At 37.2% G+C, this 19,519-nt stretch overlaps 1 protein-coding gene across 21 annotated transcripts in view; it reads right to left on the bottom strand.

The window, feature by feature from the left end:
* Positions 1–5,149: 5,149 nt before the first annotated feature.
* Positions 5,150–19,519, bottom strand: part of LOC114314935 (uncharacterized) — a 37,734-nt gene continuing 23,364 nt past the window's right edge. For 4 of the 21 annotated variants that reach the window (XM_082921267.1, XM_082921268.1, XM_082921279.1 and 1 more), the window contains exons 6-8: positions 10,464–10,561; positions 7,327–7,359; positions 5,858–6,507 (exon numbers count right to left, since the gene is read on the bottom strand). In XM_082921267.1, the coding sequence (XP_082777393.1) occupies positions 6,096–6,507; positions 7,327–7,359; positions 10,464–10,561 (543 nt within the window). In that variant the 3' untranslated portion in view covers positions 5,858–6,095. Of the gene's footprint in view, positions 5,431–5,695; positions 6,508–7,326; positions 7,360–7,512; positions 8,265–9,024; positions 9,446–10,463; positions 10,562–19,519 lie in introns of those variants that run through there. The other 17 variants (XM_082921272.1, XM_082921274.1, XM_082921282.1 and 14 more) reach the window with 11 other exon arrangements.

The raw sequence follows: 19,519 nt of genomic DNA, 5'->3' as shown, positions 1-19,519 counted from the left end.
CAACAGGATTATACGGGAAGAATATTTCGTGCCCGTACACTATGATTCTCACTTTTTAAAAGTAAATGTATAGTATAGAGAAGAAGAAATGAGAAAGGAAGAAAAGAAATAGTGATTGAAGTGTAATAGGTGTATAGAGATAATCAAATATATTTAATTTTTACCTTTTGTCCTTAAAGGTAATTTCATACATTGGTAAAATTGAAAAAAAAAAATCTAAAATGGAGAGTGTAAAGAGGTAAATATGTTGTGTAAGTAGAATTTTCCTCTACTAATATAGTTAAAAATCATTATCAAAAAGTCAACTATTTTTCCTATTTTTTGTACCTTTTTTTTTTTTGTAAAAAGTCCAAAAATTAACTATAATAGCTAATTCCCAAAACAACTTTATTTTTTGGGAAAGATTAGAAGAAAATGGTATAACTCCATACTTTCTTAGCCATAACTATAAATTTAAAAAAAAAAAAAAGCTCATAACCAAACACAAAAAATTCATAATCAAATATCTCAAAATAATGTCATATCTAAAGAACAAAATTGGTCATAACTAAAGAAGAAAATAACATAACTAAGAGTGAATATGGTATGCGAGTGTATATAATAAAATTTTCTTATTTTTCTGATAAAAGTTATGTTTTTGCATAAAGTTCATACCATATACACTTCAAAAATGGTGCACATAATAGCCTTTCCCAATAGTGTATCCAAACAAGATTAGAAAAAAATATATAGGCTATGTTTAATAAGGCTCTGAAAAATTAATTCCACTTCTTCGTTTGAGTTTCGTGTTTGGTAAGCGCTTTTAAAAATTAATTTCAAAAATTAATTTCACATCCACTTTCCAAAACACGTCTACCCGGTCATCCCCCAAATGTCTTGCCAGTTGACCGGAACAGTGTTCCTTTTTTTTTTTTTTTTTTTTTTGCACTTGTTACTTTTATATTTTAAATAAAAAATATTTTCAGAATTTTTTTAAAATTTTAATGAGCTTTGAATAGAATTTTGGGTTGTGTGTTTGGTTATAAATTGTAAGTTTTTAAATCAAATATCATATATCACATCATTCATTTCAAACTCAATTCAAAACTCTTTTCAAAACTCATAACCAAACAAATTTTTCACATTCAAATCATAATTCAAAAACTCACAAACTCAAAATACAACTCTATTCTCAAATCATAATTCTAAAATCTATCAAACGCTACCATAATTCTTTTCTTTTCTTTTCTTTTCTCCAGCTTAATTAAACAAGAGGAAGAGAAATCTTAACCTTATTTCCTTTTTTATTTTCTTGGGTAAATTACGCTTACACTCCTGAGATTTGGATTTAATACATATCACCCCCTTATGTTTGGAAAATTACACTAACTCCCCCTACCATTGTAATTATTTAGACGGAATGACATTGAACTGATACACTCTCTTTTCTTACTTTGCTTTACTTCCTCTTCTTTTTTTTTTTTCTTTTTTTTTCCTTTCCTTTGCTTTACTTTTCTTTTTTTTTTTCCAATGTAATTTCCTTTGTTTTCTACTAAGAGTTGTTACATTTTATATAAGCAGGGGGTTTGTGAAATGAGACTATTAATCACAGGGGTGAGAATGTAATTTTCAAAACGTCAAGAAATAGGATGTAATTAGACCAAACCTCAGGGGGAGTTAGTGTAATTTACCCTATTTTATTTCCTAACTTATTTGGTGTTTGATAGCCTAATTCAATACTTAAAATTGAATGAATTAAGTGAAAATCAATTAAGCTAATTTGATAACCATAATTGGTATTGCTTATAATTTTAAGTGGCTCTTAAAATATAGGCTAAAAGCTAAGAAAAATTTAAGAGATAGGAATCATACTTGATTATGTCTTTATAAATAATTATGCACATGTGTGACATACATGGTTATAACCTTATTGACGCCTCCATCACTACTACCACTTCTATCGCTGTTGCCGCCGTCACCACCCCTCCGCCACCATTACCAGTCATACCATTGCCATTAGTGTCGCCACCACTCCTATCTGCTGCTGCCATCACCACCACCACCTCCTCTACCTTTGTCATTGTTACATAAGAATAACCACCATTTCACTGCTACTACCACACCACCACCACCATAGTTACTATCGCATTACAACCATCTCTCCACCACCATTATAACTACTTTTCACCTCTACAACTATGGTTACTGTTACCATAACCACCACTATTATTACACTACCACAGCCACCTTTTTTTACCTCCACTATATTATTGTTGAAATTTATGATTTTATAGGCTTATTTTGAGCCAACTTTGAGCCCAAATTAAAGTGGGTTCCACACGTCTTTTGTGGTGGGTCCAAAGATGTGACGTGTTCCTTGCTGCATAGCAAGTCACACGGTGAAGACAGATCGTCAAAACCATTTATGAGTGAATGGGAAGTTGATGTCATTTTCGCGTTCGTGAAATAAACAATTAAAGAATAAAATGTGGGTTACCTTGTAAGGCTCGTCCCACATTGGAAACTTAAGAGAACTTATGTATATATATAAGTTCTAGGTGGCAACACTTGGGTTGAGCCCCAAGGATGGACAAAATGGGCCTTAGTCCAAAACACCACACAAGCGCGCGCCGCCGCCGCTGAACGCGAGTGTAAGTTGTGATTCAGGTCGATTCTAATATTAATTTTTTAGACAAAATTTATTTCAATTTTTTCCAAAAATTCTTGCGGGAAATTTATTTTTTCTAAACAAAATTAATTCAAATTTGAATTCAATTTTTTCTATCCAAAAACAATGCTCCTCAAGTCCATTTCCAACGGTCCAGAAAGTTCAAACAGGTTGAACCGATCCAGTAGGTGCAAACAATCTACACTTGTTCAGTTTGAAGTTTGTATTTGTTCATTTCAAACTGTATCTGTTCAGTTTCAAATCTGTACTTGTTAGGTTGCTTTCATACCTGTTCGGAATTTCTGAACAGTCACCATTTGTCCTATAAATAGAAGTCTCATTCCAGCAAATTTTCACAATCACAAACATCCAGAAAAATTATTCTCTTCCCGATTTTGCTCTTTGTGTGCATTGTTCTTTATACTAGTTCTTAGGAAAAATTCTAAGAGTATAGAACACAGGTTTTTTTTTGTTCGCTGTACAGACTGTTTGGACTACTACAATTTGTGTAAAAGATCATTGTATCCTGGGAGATAGACGCCTTTTATTCGTAAACACCGAAGCGGGACGAATCTGTCTTAAGGACAGAGTGTCATACACTTGACTTGATCTAACTTGATCTATTTTTGTACTTATTTATTTCGGTAAAATAAATTCTGTAAGTTATTTATTTGATTTGTTTCAAGTAATTTTTTTTTTTTTTTACCATCATCATAACCACTATGTCTTTACCTCCACCACCATTGCCATTAGCGCTGCCGCCATTACAATATAAAAATTAGAAGTTATAATTTAAAATTAATAAATTTTAAATTTAATTTTGTATAATAAAACAATTTATTTTAGTTTAGCAATTAATTTTTTATCAAACAACTTTTCAATTTAAAAAATTTAACATTCAATTTTCAATTTTATCGAATATCACCTTAATAAACTTTTTCTTTTCTTTTCTTTTCTCCCCTAACTATCCAAACGTAGTGTACATCACCCTCCAAATTTCTTTTCTTTTCTCTCCTGGCTATCCAAACATTGTGTGCATCACCCTCCAGATTGTGTTGGGCTATTCAGAGCATCTCTCCATCCCTATTGATGATAAGTAATATTATATTAAGGCCTTGTTAGGAAACTAGTTAAATTAGTCAAAAATTAAAAGTCAATTTATTCTTTATAATTTTTTTTACTCTTTCTTTTGTGAAAAATTAAAAAATTGCCTGAAAAATTAATTCCCAAATGAATTCTAAATCCAATGATTGATCTGTTTTGACATCAATAATAAAATATATTGATGACAAGTATATATCATTATATTAAAAAAAAAAATTCCTTTTACTCTTGTACTCTTTTTATTTTCACACACTACTATCAATCAACACCGTCAATTTATTAGAAAAGTCTAAACCAATTTAGTTAGAGGAAAAAATAATGTTCTATCCTAAAAATCTTTTTTAACCACTTTACCAGGGAAAAACAAAAACTTTTTCAAATTTTCATTTTTTAACAATTTATTAAACTTAAGTGAAAAAATAATTGTTAAAAGTTGGCAAAAATTCTGATGCATACTTGGTTTAATTAAATGTTTAGTAAAAAATTGATTTGATCCAAATTTAATGAATCTCATTTTCACCAAATTACCCCTCTAGATACAAAATAATAAAATAAAAAGACACATGTATCATCTTTTAATCAATGTTCTTCCAAACAAAAAGATGAGAAATCACTATCATTTTCTTTTCTTCTCACCTGGGTGAAAAATTACAATCATTTACTTTTTCTTTTTCTTTTTTTTTCTCACCTCACAATCCAAATGAAGTGTCAGAGATTTTGAAGTGTTAAACCAAACATCAAGATGAGGCCCATCTTATTTGCCATTTGAAAATTTGAGTCCTTTTGTACAGAGAATTTTTTGAATTTTCTTAGGTGTCGTTTGGAAAGAGCTCATTTGGACTCTTTTGGCTCTTTGAACCATAAAAGACAGCTATTTGAACAACAACAGACAAAACATCACATCCAACCCATAATCATTACACTCTTTTCTCACAAAAAAAGTCAAAAAAGTCAAAAAGTCAAAAAACTCTTCCCAAACCAAGCTTTTGAGCCCAGGCTCAAATAGCCAAAAAAACCAAAAAGTCAATCCGCATCCCAAACGGAGGCTTAGTCAGCCAAGGCCACAATCTTAGTGACTTGATAAGAAATGTTTTATAAATTAATAAATTTTATAATTTTCTCATTAATTGATGTGATAAATAATATAAAATTTTGAAATTTGAAACAATCTTAGTGACTTGATAAGAAATGTTTTATAAATTAATAAATTTTATAATTTTCTTATTAATTGATGTGATAAATAATATAAAATTTTGAAATTTGAAACAGAACCTACTTGAATAATATGATAAATGTCATGAATAAGTTGTAGGATTTGTTAACATCATTATTAGTACGATGACTATTATATGTACACAAGACATTTATTATATAAATTAATGTAAGCATCCATAAAAATTTTTTAAAAAAAAATGATTTTATTCTATAAAAATCAAAACAGTACAAAGGAGGACAAGAGGTCCTGCACTATCAAACAAAAATGACCCAAAGGCAAGAAATCATGTTTACACAAATGGCCATCCCATCACTAGATTTCAAGAAAAGTTGGATCTCTACAAACGGTGGAAACATTTAGACCCAAAAAGATGCCAAACTTCGAACTTCCTCTCACAAAGCATCCACGTCCCTGAATGTCTTCAAAAATCCATGCATTTCTCAAAGTCACAAGCTTTAGCACTCTAAAAGTAATATCAGTAAAGTATCAATGGACAACTTCTAAAATTCAAAAGCTAAATAGTAATAATAATAATAATAATAATAATAGTAATTGAGAAATGGAAAGCAATATTTATGCATCAGGACTCGGGTTCAGTTCACTTCCCTTAAAAGTTACCATGTTTGGCACCTTCTGTTTATATTGGATATCAACACCTAATTGAGGTCATTACTCTCTAGTTGTTAAAATCACTGCATAAGAATGTTTCTACAGCCAGACAATGAATCTATACAAAAGTCAATGTTGTATTATAACTAATCAGGTACAGATGACTCTTATAATTTTTCACTTCTACATATGGCTGACTAGCCATATTTTCCCCTTAAAGAATGCATCTACGAAATTAACTTACTTGGCAAATAACTCAAATATTGATTTCATCTTATAGAAGGCAGGTAAACAAGTTATTTTTCTATCGATGGTAGCATACTCAAAACAATGTCCGTGAAAAAACATTCCTCGGGAAAACAATTTCATCGGTTGGTTGAGAGCTATCTTCTAAGAAGCCTTGTGCACGTGCTTGCTTAAGGAAGCTAAAAGAATGTCAAGTGTCATACCCAACAGAGGTAATACCTCAAGCACTGCTAAAGTGCATAGCATAGGAACTATGCATTTCAGACTCGGCAGTCAAATATAAACACAGTATGATTTTTTAACCAATTTAAAGTCACAAGAAGCTTTTTGACCTGATTTTTCTTGCTTTGAAGTAGATCCCAAATCACCGGATGAAAAGTGATGCTCCCGTGACCTGTGCGTAAATGAAGATGTCAAGTTGTTCTCAAGTATAGCAGAACTTTTAGAGGAAGTCATGGATGCAGAGCAACTTCTGCAAGAGATAACAGACTGCTCATTGTTCTCATTATCTTGAACAGCCGACAGTGGAACAGGCTTGGAGGTAGAATAGACCACCCTACGTTCCACATTGTCCGTACGAGTAGTAGTATAAGATCTGAAAACTTCCACAGACAAGTTATCATGAATTAATGCCATCTTGGAAGATATTTGTTTGAGATAGAACCTCAAATCCCGCCTGAGGTGCCTGGCAAGAATTTTAACTTGTTCTCAAGACCAGTGAAAATATGAAGACGAAATGAAGAACATGCATACACACATCCAAATACGGAAACTCAGATATGCACTGAATAATAATTATAGAAAGCATAACTATTGACCTTTACTGTATGACTCTTGTTTATGAGAAATGCACAGTGGTGAGAGCAAATTAGTCAACAAGGGCACAAGTTAAGATTTAGCATCTTTGAGAATAATATTGGCAACTTGCCGAGAAGTACAAGAGTTCAAGGTGAAAATTCTACCGAGGTATTGGTTGTAAGCTATGAAATACCAAAACTTCAAAATGGTCATCCTGTCCGTGTCAGATACGTATAGCACACGGACACCTCAAGGATGCGTGTGTCCACCACATGGCATGTCAATTATTTTATTATTTTATTTTTTTACAAGACATTTCACAAACACACGTCCTATGTTTGGAGTGGGGTTGCAAATGAGCCGAGCCGAGTCAAGCTTTGAGTATTCAAGTTTGTTTATTAAGAATTAGTTGAGCTCAAGCTCAGGTCCAGCTTAAAGTATCGAGTTCAGCTCGAGCCAACTTGATTACATAAATGAGCCAAGTTCGAGATCGGGCTCGAGCTTGAAAAAAAAAAAATTAAACTTAAATAAATTTACTTATTAAGATTAAAAAAAAAACGTTTGAGCAAAATATACAAGAATGCTTATATTAATAATAAATTTCATTAATCAAATATGTAAATTTACACAAACATCAAACACAAATAACAACGCCCAACTAATACACATTAATATGTATTTGGGAAGGGAAAGATTGAGTACACACCTAACCTTTGGCATAGTACACAAAGTGGTTCCCCTGAAACACCAAACACAAACAATAAATAAATAAATAAACTAACGAAAATTGATGTGATATATTATTAAAACCTATGAAGCACAGACACGGACATGGGATACAACACGGACACGTGGACACACAAATTTTCAAAAAACGAGGGGACACGACACGCTGGGGACACGTTCAATATACATAATATTATTTATTTATTATATGTATAAAATTAAAAAAATAAAAAATAGAAAAAATAAAAAGAGGGAAAAAAGAGGGTCTTAGGTATAAATAAATAAATAAAAAGTAGGGTTTTTGTTATAAAAAAATTTTAAAAAAATTATTTTCAATCTTTCATGAGAATAAAAAGAAATAAATAAATAAAAAGGGAGAGAGAGAGTCTTTCATGAGAAGAAAACGAAAAAAATAAATAAAAAGGGAGAGAGAGAAAAACAAAGAGAGGGAGACGATCAACGAGAGACGAAAAACAAAAAGGGAAAAGCAGAGAGGGGGAGATGACGAAAAACACAGGGAGACGATCTGCGAGAGAGAGAGAGAGAGAGAGAGACGAACTGTGACAGAGAGAGAGACGACCTTCGAAGTGATGAATGAAGAAGAAAAACGAAGCAAACAAGAACAAGGAGGACATACGTCAATCTAGGGCTTCAACTTCACCCTCACCCTCTTGAGCTTCAACATGTTCAGGTTCTTCTTCACCTTCTTTCTCTTCTCTCTCTCTTTGTCGACCAACAGGCAAGGGATTTTGTTCAGAATCGTGTCCCGAACGTGTCCAAGCATGTCCCAAGCGAGTCCAACTGCAAAAAATTCAAAAAAAAAAAAAAGGGGACACCTCCCATAGAGTGTCGGACATGTGTCCACCACGTGTCTGAAGCGTGTCCATGTCCAACATGTGTCGGACACCCATACGCTGCCTTCGGAGATGTGTCCGTTCTTCATAGATTAAAATTAAATATTAATTTAGTTTCTTTATGTTCACAAGCCATATCGAGCCAAGCTCAGGGCAACTCAAGCTCAGCTCGATTAATAAACGAGCCTAAAAATCGAGCATGAGCTTGTTCATTTAGTAAATGAACTGAAATCAAACGAGCTGAGCTAGAGCTATCCATGAACAACTCGGTTTGTTTGCCACCCTAGTTTGGACACGCCTCAAGACACATTTGCAAGTTTCTTTTATATAATTTTAGAAAAATGGTTTGGGATCAAAGTAAAATACATGGAAATATATATATCCACATATACATTAATGTCTATTACATTTCTATGCACTAAATTTATAATCATATATATGGCAAATAAAGATATGTATAAAATATTTTTTCACCCTATTGTGTCCATGCTTCTTAGGTTGTAAATCATTACTTGAGTCTTGTATTTATTCTCATTGAATAGTGGTTGTAAGCAATGTTGTGAAAGGCGCGCCTAGACGCAAGCCGCATCCAAGCGCAACTTCGGCAACTAAAGAGACCCAAGGCGAGGCGAGGTAGATGAGTCGCGCGCCTAGGCCGAGCCTTGGGCCAGGCACGAATAGGCGCAAGGCGACGCTTAAGCGTGCCTTTCTATTTTTTTTTTTTTGCCCCCTGATGCTTATCGATGGCTCTGATCTGAGTTTGAATGGGTCCAACACATACGATTGCAACTCATACAACACATACGAGAGTCGAAGCCCTAAAATTTTTCAATGTCGTCTCTTCTCATCGCGCAGTCTGCAGCACAATACGATTGCAACTTCGTCTTTGATTGAAGACTTCGACTTCGGCTTCGGCTACAGGTTAGTCTTCTTCTTCTTCTTCGTCTGCTTGATGTCGTCTCGTCTCTCTTTTTTTTTCTTTTTTTCCTTCTGCTTCTTCATCGCTATGATGCTGGGTTTTTTTTTTTTGTTTCCCTTATTCTCCTTCGTCTCCTCTTCTTCTTTGTTGGGTGCTTGCTGTCGTCTCTCGTCTCTCGGTGTTTTTTTGTTTTTTTTTGTTTTTGGTCTGCTTCTTTGCTGGGTGAGTTGGACTTTTTTTTTTTTTTTGATCTATTCATCACTTCATGATCTGTTCATAACTTCTTTTTTTCCTTCTGTTGCTTGGTCTTTTTTTTCTTCTTGTCTCTGTTAGGAAAGAAAATTACAAATAATTAATTAATCACACATTTTTTTCCTTCTGTTGTTGGTCTTCTGTTTTTTTTTTCCTCGTCTCTGCTAGGAAAGAAAATTACAAATAATTAATTAATCACACATTATATTACACTGACTGAAATTATTATCCGTTTATTAAATTTGTTGCGTAGAAAATGACATCTGAAAGTAATAGAAAAGATCTGGCGTGGCAACATGCCCATTTGGTAAAGCCCATTTGTCTTGAATCTTGATTACTTTTTATTTTAAAAAAAAAAAAGTCTTAGCACTATGAATGATTAGCCTATGTTAATTTTTCTATTTTTTACTAGGACTGTGCGCCTTGCTTCAATAAAGCCCACGCTTCGCCTCACGCCTTGCCCCTAGGCCCCGAGAGACCTTCAACGCCTTAGTGTGCCTTGAGCCTTTAAAAACACTGGTTGTAAGTCATTACTTGAGTCTTATATTAATCTCGTTGAATAGCAGATTATCATTATCAAAAAAAGTGCCCCAGGTTTTTCCCCTTTAGAGGGTGTCCACATATAAATTGATATGTTCAATTTGTGTATATTATACTTGTGTTATTATCTTGTTTAACAGTCACACAAAATCTGAATTGGGCAGAAAGTTTAATTGATCGATGTATCCATTATGCTTTTTCAGTCTTTGCTATATAATATAACTTTAGCAAGCATTTTCTTAAACAAAAAAGTGATCAAACAGAACCACCCAATTGAGTTTAGCTGCCATAACTAACTAAAATAACAAGGAAAATGAAAATCTCAACCTCGCAATGTGTTAGCGTATCAACACAACTGCAATTGAATCCTATTTCAATTAAAGTACAGAAAAACATGTGATATTACTACTTGCAGTTCACCACTAGATCTAGGTAGTGTTAAGAAGTGACAGAAAGAACAAAACAAACTTAAAATTCATCAGTGGATGGCATGTTAAACATCCTAATTAGTTGAAATTCATAAACATAAAGGAACCAGAAAAAGAAAATTACCTATCGAGTACAACCCAAGTTGCATTACAAGTTGTAACCTCTTGTAAAACCACCTTCTGGATTGGAGTTCCAGCAGTAACCATGACTTCAATGTCAACCTAAACAAGAAAATGATAACTGTACTCAAGATAAGGAACAAAATACAGTGTGTTCCTCTTCGATTAAATCAGTAACGTAGCAATTGGCAGTTCTGTGAACAATGCATATCCCAAAAACACACAGGTTTTTTCATTTTCAATGTGAAAATAGTATATCTACTATTGCAACTATTTCTTTTATAATTGACACAATACTTCAGGTACTACTAGCAGATGGTAGTCTTATTGGGGTTATTGTACAGTTAAGAGACTTTTTTAAGTAAAGCTTTTCATAGGATGAAAGTTGGATTTGTCATGTGTAGAAATTTAATGTATAAAGAGAAATAGAGAATTGTATTATTGATTGATATATTAATATATTTACAATGATTCATGATTCCTATATATAGAAGAGGGTGAGTGTGTAGTAGGTAAGGAGTAGGTGAAGTGGAGGTGGTAGTGGTGTAGTGGGTTAGCTTTAGTGGAGTAGGTGAGGTGGTAGTGGTGTAGTGGGTTAGGTTTAGTGGAGTAGGTTTAAGTGGGTGAAGTAGGTGATAGGTTTTAACAGCCCCCCGCAAACTCAAGGGGGATAGGAACTAGCCAACTTGAGTTTGGAGAGAGTAACAAAACAAGAAAATAGACGAATACATAAAAGAAAAGAGGATAGGAGACACTGTATGGTCGTGTCAGACCGATGGTGAAGACACTGTATGGTGGTGTCATAACGTTGTAGAGGACACTGAATGGTTGTGTCAGACCGATGGAAAAGACAGTTTATGGGGTCATGTCGGACCGGTGTAGCAGACAATGTTGTGATAGTTGTTGTGACAGTTTACGGAGTCTTGCTGGACCCTTGTAGAAACTAACCGAAATCAATATCGAGACAGTTTACAGAGTCTTGTCGGACCCATGAAGGAGCTAACCGGAATCAATGTCGGGACAGTTTATAGAGTCTTGTCGGACCCTTGAAGGAGCTAACCGGAATCAATGTCGGGACAGTTTACAGAGTCTTGTCGGACCCTTGAAGGAGCTAACCGGAATCAATGTCGGGACAGTTTACAGAGTCTTGTCGGACCCCTAAAAAATACACTGTATGATGGTGTATATAGGCTGCCCAAATATATATATATATATGGATATATATAGTGAGCCCTCAAAAGTCGCGCCCTCAAAAGGCGCGCCCACTTCATCAAAAGGCGTGCCCGACAGAAAGCGTTGAGCCATCAAAAGGTGAGCCGGAGACGCGGCGAGGCACGTGAGCGACAGAGTGGCGTGTCGGCCGCGTCGTCAGTGTCGATATAAACCAATGCGGAGGCTGTGGAAACCAAACCAGGCTGAAACCTCTGAACATTGTCAGACTGAAACACTCTGAAAAATACTCTGGATCCAACCCTTCTCTGAAAAACTCTGCGTTTTCGGAGAGAGAAACTTTGTAACACTCTGTAACCAATCCTTCTCTGAAAGTACCAGTCGGAAATCGCTGCGTCGCTGAAACACTCAGCAACCCAAAAACATGGCCTCTTCTTCCCGTCCAGCTACCCAGAATATGGCCTCTTCGTCCCGTGGTCTGCTCACTCTCTTTCCCGACCTCAACGAGTCAACAAGAGAGATAACTGGTGCGGTGGCCAGTGAACCTCAACCAAGCGCCTCTGGTTGTTAAAATCCACCCACTACACCACTACCACCTCACCTACTCCACTAAACCTAACCCACCCACTACACCACTACCACCTCACCTACTCCACTAAACCTAACCCACTACACCACTATCACCTCCACTTCACCTACTCCACTAAACCTAACCCACTACACCACTACCACCTCCACTTCACCTACTCCACCTACCACCTACTACCACCTACTCTTCTATATATAGGAATCATGAATCATTGTAAGAAATAGAACAATCAATATAAATCAATCAATAATACAATTCTCTTTATACATTAAATTTCTACATGGTATCAGAGCAAGGTTAAGACCTTAGTATTTCTTGCTTCACCGGCGGGCGGCAACCTCGCCTTGGCCGCCCGCCGGACCTCAACCTATTCCGCTTATTTTCTACACATACCTTGACTTCTTCAACATTTTCTTACACCCCTCCTCCGCTATGTCGGCGGCGGCACCCGCATCATCGTCTAGCCTCTATCGCCGTTCACCTCGCCTCTCACATATCCATGGTTGTACTCTTACTCGTCGTCGTCGTTGGCGTTTCTGGCGCTGCTTTTCTGCTCGTCACTGCTGTTTTTTCCCGATTTGCTCTCTCTCTCTTAGCCATGGATTTGGGTGTGGGGTGTAGAGCTGTGGCTCTGTTGTTGGTAGCCATGTTTGCTGGCTTGAAGGTTTCAATGGCAGCAGTGTACAAGGTTGGGGACTCCGCTGGTTGAACCATCATTGGGAATATTGATTACAAGGCCTGGGCTGCTTCCAAGACGTTTCATGTTGGAGATGTCATCATTTTCGAATACAATTTTCAATGTCACGTGTTGCAAGTGCCCCACAAAGAATACCAAGCCTGCAGAAGCGTAAGACAGTAACATGCATCTTCACATACAGCTTGGGTAATGTGTAACTGTCAAAAGCACAAGCTTCTTGGACATCCCTCTCTCTCTCTCTCCATGGACCCAACATCATCATCATGCACCCACTCTATCTCCCTCTCTCATCTTTTCCCACTTTCAAACCCACTTTAATCATATCTCTCCTTTCTCTTAATTTATTTCATCCACGTTCTTTCACCCTTTTCTTTTATTTTAATATATATATATATATATATATTTTTTATTATAATATATTTTCCCTATCCCTTGTTAGTAAGCATTACCCGTTTTCCATTCTCTTATTATTATTTATTTTATATTCCACCAAAAAAAAAAAAAAAAAAATCACACTGCTGTTTTTTCTTATCACCCATCCACAAATATTTTTCTCTATTTTCTTTATCCATTATTTTCTTTTATTTTATTTTTCTTATTAAACAAAACAACACCAAAAAATAACACCAACAACATTCCACAACCTTGTCATTTTATTCATATCAGGGGATCAACCCCGATTACACTTTTACATCAAAAAAAAAAAAAAAAAAAACCCACACAAACAAAAACAAAACTACCACACCCACAGTGGGATTTTTCTTCTCTACTGAGCCGCCGGTCTCTTCTTTTTGCCTCCGTCCTGGGCGGTCCTTGACGGTGCTGCCTCCGTGTTGCCCACTCCACTGGGCACGATCACTAACCCCTGCTCCTCCACTGCAGCATATGGTGGACCTCCAAATCGGAACATCACGGTGGCCTTCCGTTTCAGCTCCTTGTTTTCCGCCTTTAGCACACTTATCTCTGCTCGCGCATCCTTATACATGCGTTGGAGCAGAGCCAGTTGGGCGTTTAACTGCTGCACCTCATTTGTCCTACTCTGCAGCCGGTTCGACAAATTTGTAACCGCAGTCATGGTTTCCACACATGACTTCAATGTATACTGATTGGCCTCCACATCCGACTGCACTGCCATTCTTTGCTCCACCGACCGCATCGGAAAGTTCAACGGAGCAAACTCCGGGGCGCTTGGTTGAGGTTCCAGTGCCACCGCACCAGTTATCTCTCTTGTTGACTCGTTGAGGTCGGGAAAGAGAGTGAGCAGACCACGGGAAGATGAGGCCATGTTCTGGGTAGCTGAACGGGAAGAAGAGGCCATGTTTTTTGGGTTGCTGAGTGTTTCCGAGAAGGGTTGGATACAGAGTCTTTACAGATTGTTACAGAATGGCAACAGAGTGTTCCAGAATCTCTTTCTCAGAAACGGAAGAGTTTTTTCAAAGGATTTTCGGCGGTTTCAGACTGGTTTGCACAGCCTCCGCCTCAACCTTGGTTAAATAGCCGAGGCCGACACGCCACTCTGTCGCTCACGTGCCACGCCGCGTCTCCGGCTCACCTTTTGATGGCTCGACGCTTTCTGTCAGGCACGCCTTTTGATGAAGTGGGCGCGCCTTTTGAGGGCGCGACTTTTGAGGGCTCACTATATATCTCCATATATATATATATATATATATTTGGGCAGCTTATATACACCATCCTACAGTGTATTTTTTAAGGGTCCGACAAGACTCTGTAAACTGTCCCGACATTGATTCCGGTTAGCTCCTTCATGGGTCCGACAAGACTCTGTAAACTGTCCCGACATTGATTCCGGTTAGCTCCTTTATGGGTCCGACAAGACTCTGTAAACTGTCCCGACATTGATTCCGGTTAGTTTCTACAAGGGTCCAGCAAGACTCTGTAAACTGTCACAACAACTGTCACAACATTGTCTGCTACAACGGTCCGACATGACCCCATAAACTGTCTTCTACATCGGTCTGACACCACCATACAGTGTCCTCTACAACGTTATGACACCCCCATACAGTGTCCTCTACAACGTTATGACACCCCCATACCTTGTCCTCTACAACGTTATGACACCACCATCCAGTGTCTTCACCAATGGTCTGACACGACCATACAGTGTCACCTATCCTCTTTTATTTTTATGTATTTTCTTGTTTTGTTACTCTCTCCAAACTCAAGTTGGTTAGTTCCTATCCCCCTTGAGTTTGCGGGGGGCTGTTAAAATCCACCCACTACACCACTACCACCTCACCTACTCCACTAAACCAAACCCACCCACTACACCACTACCACCTCACCTACTCCACTAAACCTAACCCACTACACCACTATCACCTCCACTTCACCTACTCCACTAAACCTAACCCACTACACCACTACCACCTCCACTTCACCTACTCCACCTACCACCTACTACCACCTACTCTTCTATATATAGGAATCATGAATCATTGTAAGAAATAGAACAATCAATATAAATCAATCAATAATACAATTCTCTTTATACATTAAATTTCTACACTGGTTTTGCTCCGTTGAACTTTCCGATGCGGTCGGTGGAGCAAAAAATGGCGGTGCAAACTGATATTGAGGCCAATCAGTATACCTTGAAGTCATGTGTGGAAACCATGACTGCGGTCACAAACTTGTCGCACCGGCTGCAGAGTAGGACAAATGAGGTGCAACAGTTAAACGCCCAACTGGCTCTGCTCCAACGCATGTATAAGGATGCGCGAGCAGAGATAAGTGTGCTAAAGGCGGAAAATAAGGAGCTGAAGCGGAAGGCCACCGTGATGTTCCGATTTGGAGGGCCGCCATATGCTGCAGTGGAGGAGCAGGGTGGAGTGATCGTGCCCAGTGGAGTGGGAAACACGGAGGCAACACCGTCAAGGGCCGCCCAGGACGGAGGCAAGAAGAAAAGACCTGCAGCAGAGTAGAGAAGAAAATCCTGCCTGTGGATGTGGTTGTTCTGTTTTTTTTTTTTTTTTTTTTTTTTTTTTGGTGTAAAATTGTGATCGGGGTTGATCCCCTGATATGAATAAAATGAGTTTGGTGTGCAGTTTCGTCTTCTTCCGGTTTTTTTTTTTTTTTTTTTTGTGTAAAAATAAAAATAAAAGGAAAGAAAACAAGGGATAAAGAAAATAGATAAAAAGAATTGGTAGATGGATTATATGAAAAACATCAGTGTGGGAAATGAAATAAAATAAAATAAAGAGTTGAAAAAAGCAGAGGTGGGTGAATAATATAAAAATAAAAAGAAATGAAAAGAGGGGGACAAAAGTTGGTGTCTGGTGTGATGATAAAGAAATAAGAAAAGAGGGGGGCAAAAGTTGGGCGGTGGATGGGTGAGATTAAAAACAAAAAAAAGAAAGTGAGTGGTATCCATGTTGGGTGAGTAAAGATATTAAAAATGTTCTCCTCATAAGAAAAGGAAGTGAGTGGGTCTAGTATGTCTTTACCTTTCAAAACTCAAAGCTTCCGAAAAAAAAAGAGAGAGTCAGTGCATAGAGAGAGAGAGAGGTTCGTAGCCCCTCTCCATTTGTGCTGGGTTTGCTAAGAGAGAGAAGAGAGAAAATCAGTTTGTGTACTTTAGACACAAGATGTTGATGCTAATGGTCAGGCTTAGCTTCCAGATCCATTTGGAATATTCTCTTCTTGTTTCATGGTTGCAACCAGTAGACAGAATCACTATCATCACTGCCAAACCAGCGCATGCTGCGTTCCCAATCAGTGACTCTACTCCGTTGTATTTCTGGTTCACGATTGGTCCTCCCGTTGCCACGAATATCAGTATGAATGTCCCTACGAACTCTGCTCCCAGCTTCCGGGTGAGCGAGACATCGGGAGCAGGGAAATCTAAGAGGCAGGTGTGAGGAGCACCCCAGGAAGGAGCTTCAACGGGCAAGCACTTGCATCCCGGCCTTAACTTCCGATCAGTATACGATAGCGAGTCCACTCGGATCGACGATATCAATGGTCCACCCGGCGTCCCTGGTGTTGTCGTGTCGTCACCTTTGTCAATGTTCAGAATGTGTAGAAAAGAAACGGAATAGGTTAAGGTCCGGCGGACGGCTAAGGTGAGGTTGCCGCCCGCCGGTGAAGCGAAAATATTAGGTTCTAAACCTGCTCTGATACCATGTAGAAATTTAATGTATAAAGAGAAATAGAGAATTGTATTATTGATTGATATATTGATATATTTACAATGATTCATGATTCCTATATATAGAAGAGGGTGAGTGTGTAGTAGGTAAGGAGTAGGTGAAGTGGAGGTGGTAGTGGTGTAGTGGGTTAGGTTTAGTGGAGTAGGTGAGGCGGTAGTGGTGTAGTGGGTTAGGTTTAGTGGAGTAGGTTTAAGTGGGTGAAGTAGGTGATAGGTTTTAACATCATGCAATCTTCCTTAAGAGAATAAATGGGAAGACCCATCCATTGTGATGTAGATCAACAAACAATGCATTAAAGCCTTATGATGAAACACATAATCAAAGGTTTAACTTTTTTTCTTTTTTTTTTTTAACAACTCAGGGTGTCCGGGCCAGTTTGCGTTCGCCTTGACTAATCCCTAGGGGGACCAATCCCACCTCAACTAATTCGGAGCAGAGCTCTATATTGACTGGCCCAACACAAGGGTTGATAGAACCTAAAAGGTTTCGAACCTAACATCTAGAGAGGAGCAAACTCCCAAGTCCCAAGCCTACACCCTATGAAGCACAGACACCTCTCCGGAAGCAAGTATGGGTGTCCGACACATGTCGGACACGGACACGCGTCAGACATGCGGTGGACACGTGTCGGACACTCTACCTAGCGTGTCCCCTTATTTATTTATTTCTTATTTTTGCAGCCAGACACGCTTGGGACACCTTACGGACACGTTGGAAATAGAGAGAGAGAGAGAGAGAGAGAGAGAGAGAGACCCTAATCCATTGAAGACACAGAGAGAGAGAGAGAGTGAAGAACCTGTTAAAGCCCTAGATCGAGGCTAGATCGAGGTATCTTCTTCGAATCTATTCTTCGATTTTCATATTTTCTTCTTTTGTCATCCTTTCTTCGGTTTTCTGCATTTTCTTCTTCTTTCATCCTTTCTTCTGTTTGTCACTCTCCATCACTGTGTCTGTTTGTTCGTCTCTCTCTCTCTCTCTCTATCGTTGTGTTCGATTCCCTCTCTCTCTCTCCTTGCATGCGTATTTGACTCTCTCTCTCTCTCTCTCTCTCTGATGAAACCTTTTTTATAGTTTTTTTTTTGTGACAAAAACCTTTATTTCCCTTTTTTTTCCTTTTTTCTTTTGGATATTCTTTTTTGCTAAATATTAACATACATGGAATAAATTATTTGTGTTTGTAGGGAAAAAAATTAATTTGTGAATAATATTTGATATTAAAGTAAATAAATAAAAATAATATATCTTTTAATTTTACATATAATAAATATATATATATATATATATATTGAGCTTGTCTCTAGCATGTCGTGTCTCTCATTTTTTGAAAATTTGTGTGTCAGTGTGTTTGTGTCGTGTCCCGTGTCCGTGTCTATGTCCATACTTCATAGACCATAACAGTATGAGTCCACCAGTATGTTGTCACCGAGCCTGAATAACAATATTTATGCCACCTATGTCATTGTGTTAACGTGTCTTAATCATCCAAGAACAAAATATCCCACAGCATTCTAGGGTTTTTTTTTTCTTTTTTCGAGGCATATACTAATATTTTTTAGGGTTAAATTGCACTAACCTCCCCTAAAGTTTGACGGAAATACAACAAGTCTCACCGTTTTAACATAATTACATCAGCCTCCCTTTTAATAAGGCTAAAGGGACTATAACTAACGTAATGTAAAGACAAACGGTGTGACAATACAAAGAAAAACGAGTTAAAATATACATTTCAGAGTAAAAGAGATGACAACATCATTTTTTCATCCATATGACTAACAAAAAGGGACCAATTGTTATGTAAATTAAAACTTTATGGGAGTCCAATGTATTTATGTCAAACGCGTGGAACTAATTATATTTTCTCCAAATCTCATAGAAGGTTAGTTGAATTTATCCTATTTTTTACTATTAAGAATAGAGTAGTGCTATCAGCACCCCATGAATTATTTTGGACCTCTCATTTCTTTAGACCCCCACTTATAAATTTTGAAACCCTTAAAATTTCTTGCCTCCCCCCCTTCAAAAATAATACCAAAATTATCCTTGTAAAAATATTCCCCCCATTGAACGCACGCCCCTACACCCCTACACTCCAAAAAAACCCCACTTCCAAAAAACCGTAACAAAGCCCACGAAGAAGAAGAAAAAGAGGCAATGTGATTACTGTATCTACTACCTCATCCACCATTGTCACAATTGGTATGCTCTCTCTCTCTCTCTCTATACATATATATATATATACATAATTTGATAATTTTCTCATAATAATTTATTCTCTTACAAAAAAAATTGATAATAATTGATTTAGTTTTCTTAGTAAAACAGGTCTGAACCTATAAATAATGTTTGATTACCTATTTCCAAACAAATAAACAATGTTCGGGCTTGTGTTCCCGAATTTCGGTTATATGTTTGGAAGTTCAGTCCCGAAAAAA

The sequence above is a fragment of the Camellia sinensis genome, chromosome 3 (assembly GCF_055761805.1).
Source record: "Camellia sinensis isolate YWXY chromosome 3, ASM5576180v1, whole genome shotgun sequence".
Classification (NCBI taxonomy): domain Eukaryota; kingdom Viridiplantae; phylum Streptophyta; class Magnoliopsida; order Ericales; family Theaceae; genus Camellia; species Camellia sinensis.
Note: the sequence above shows the minus strand (reverse complement) of the source record. Positions and strands in the feature narration are given on the sequence as shown.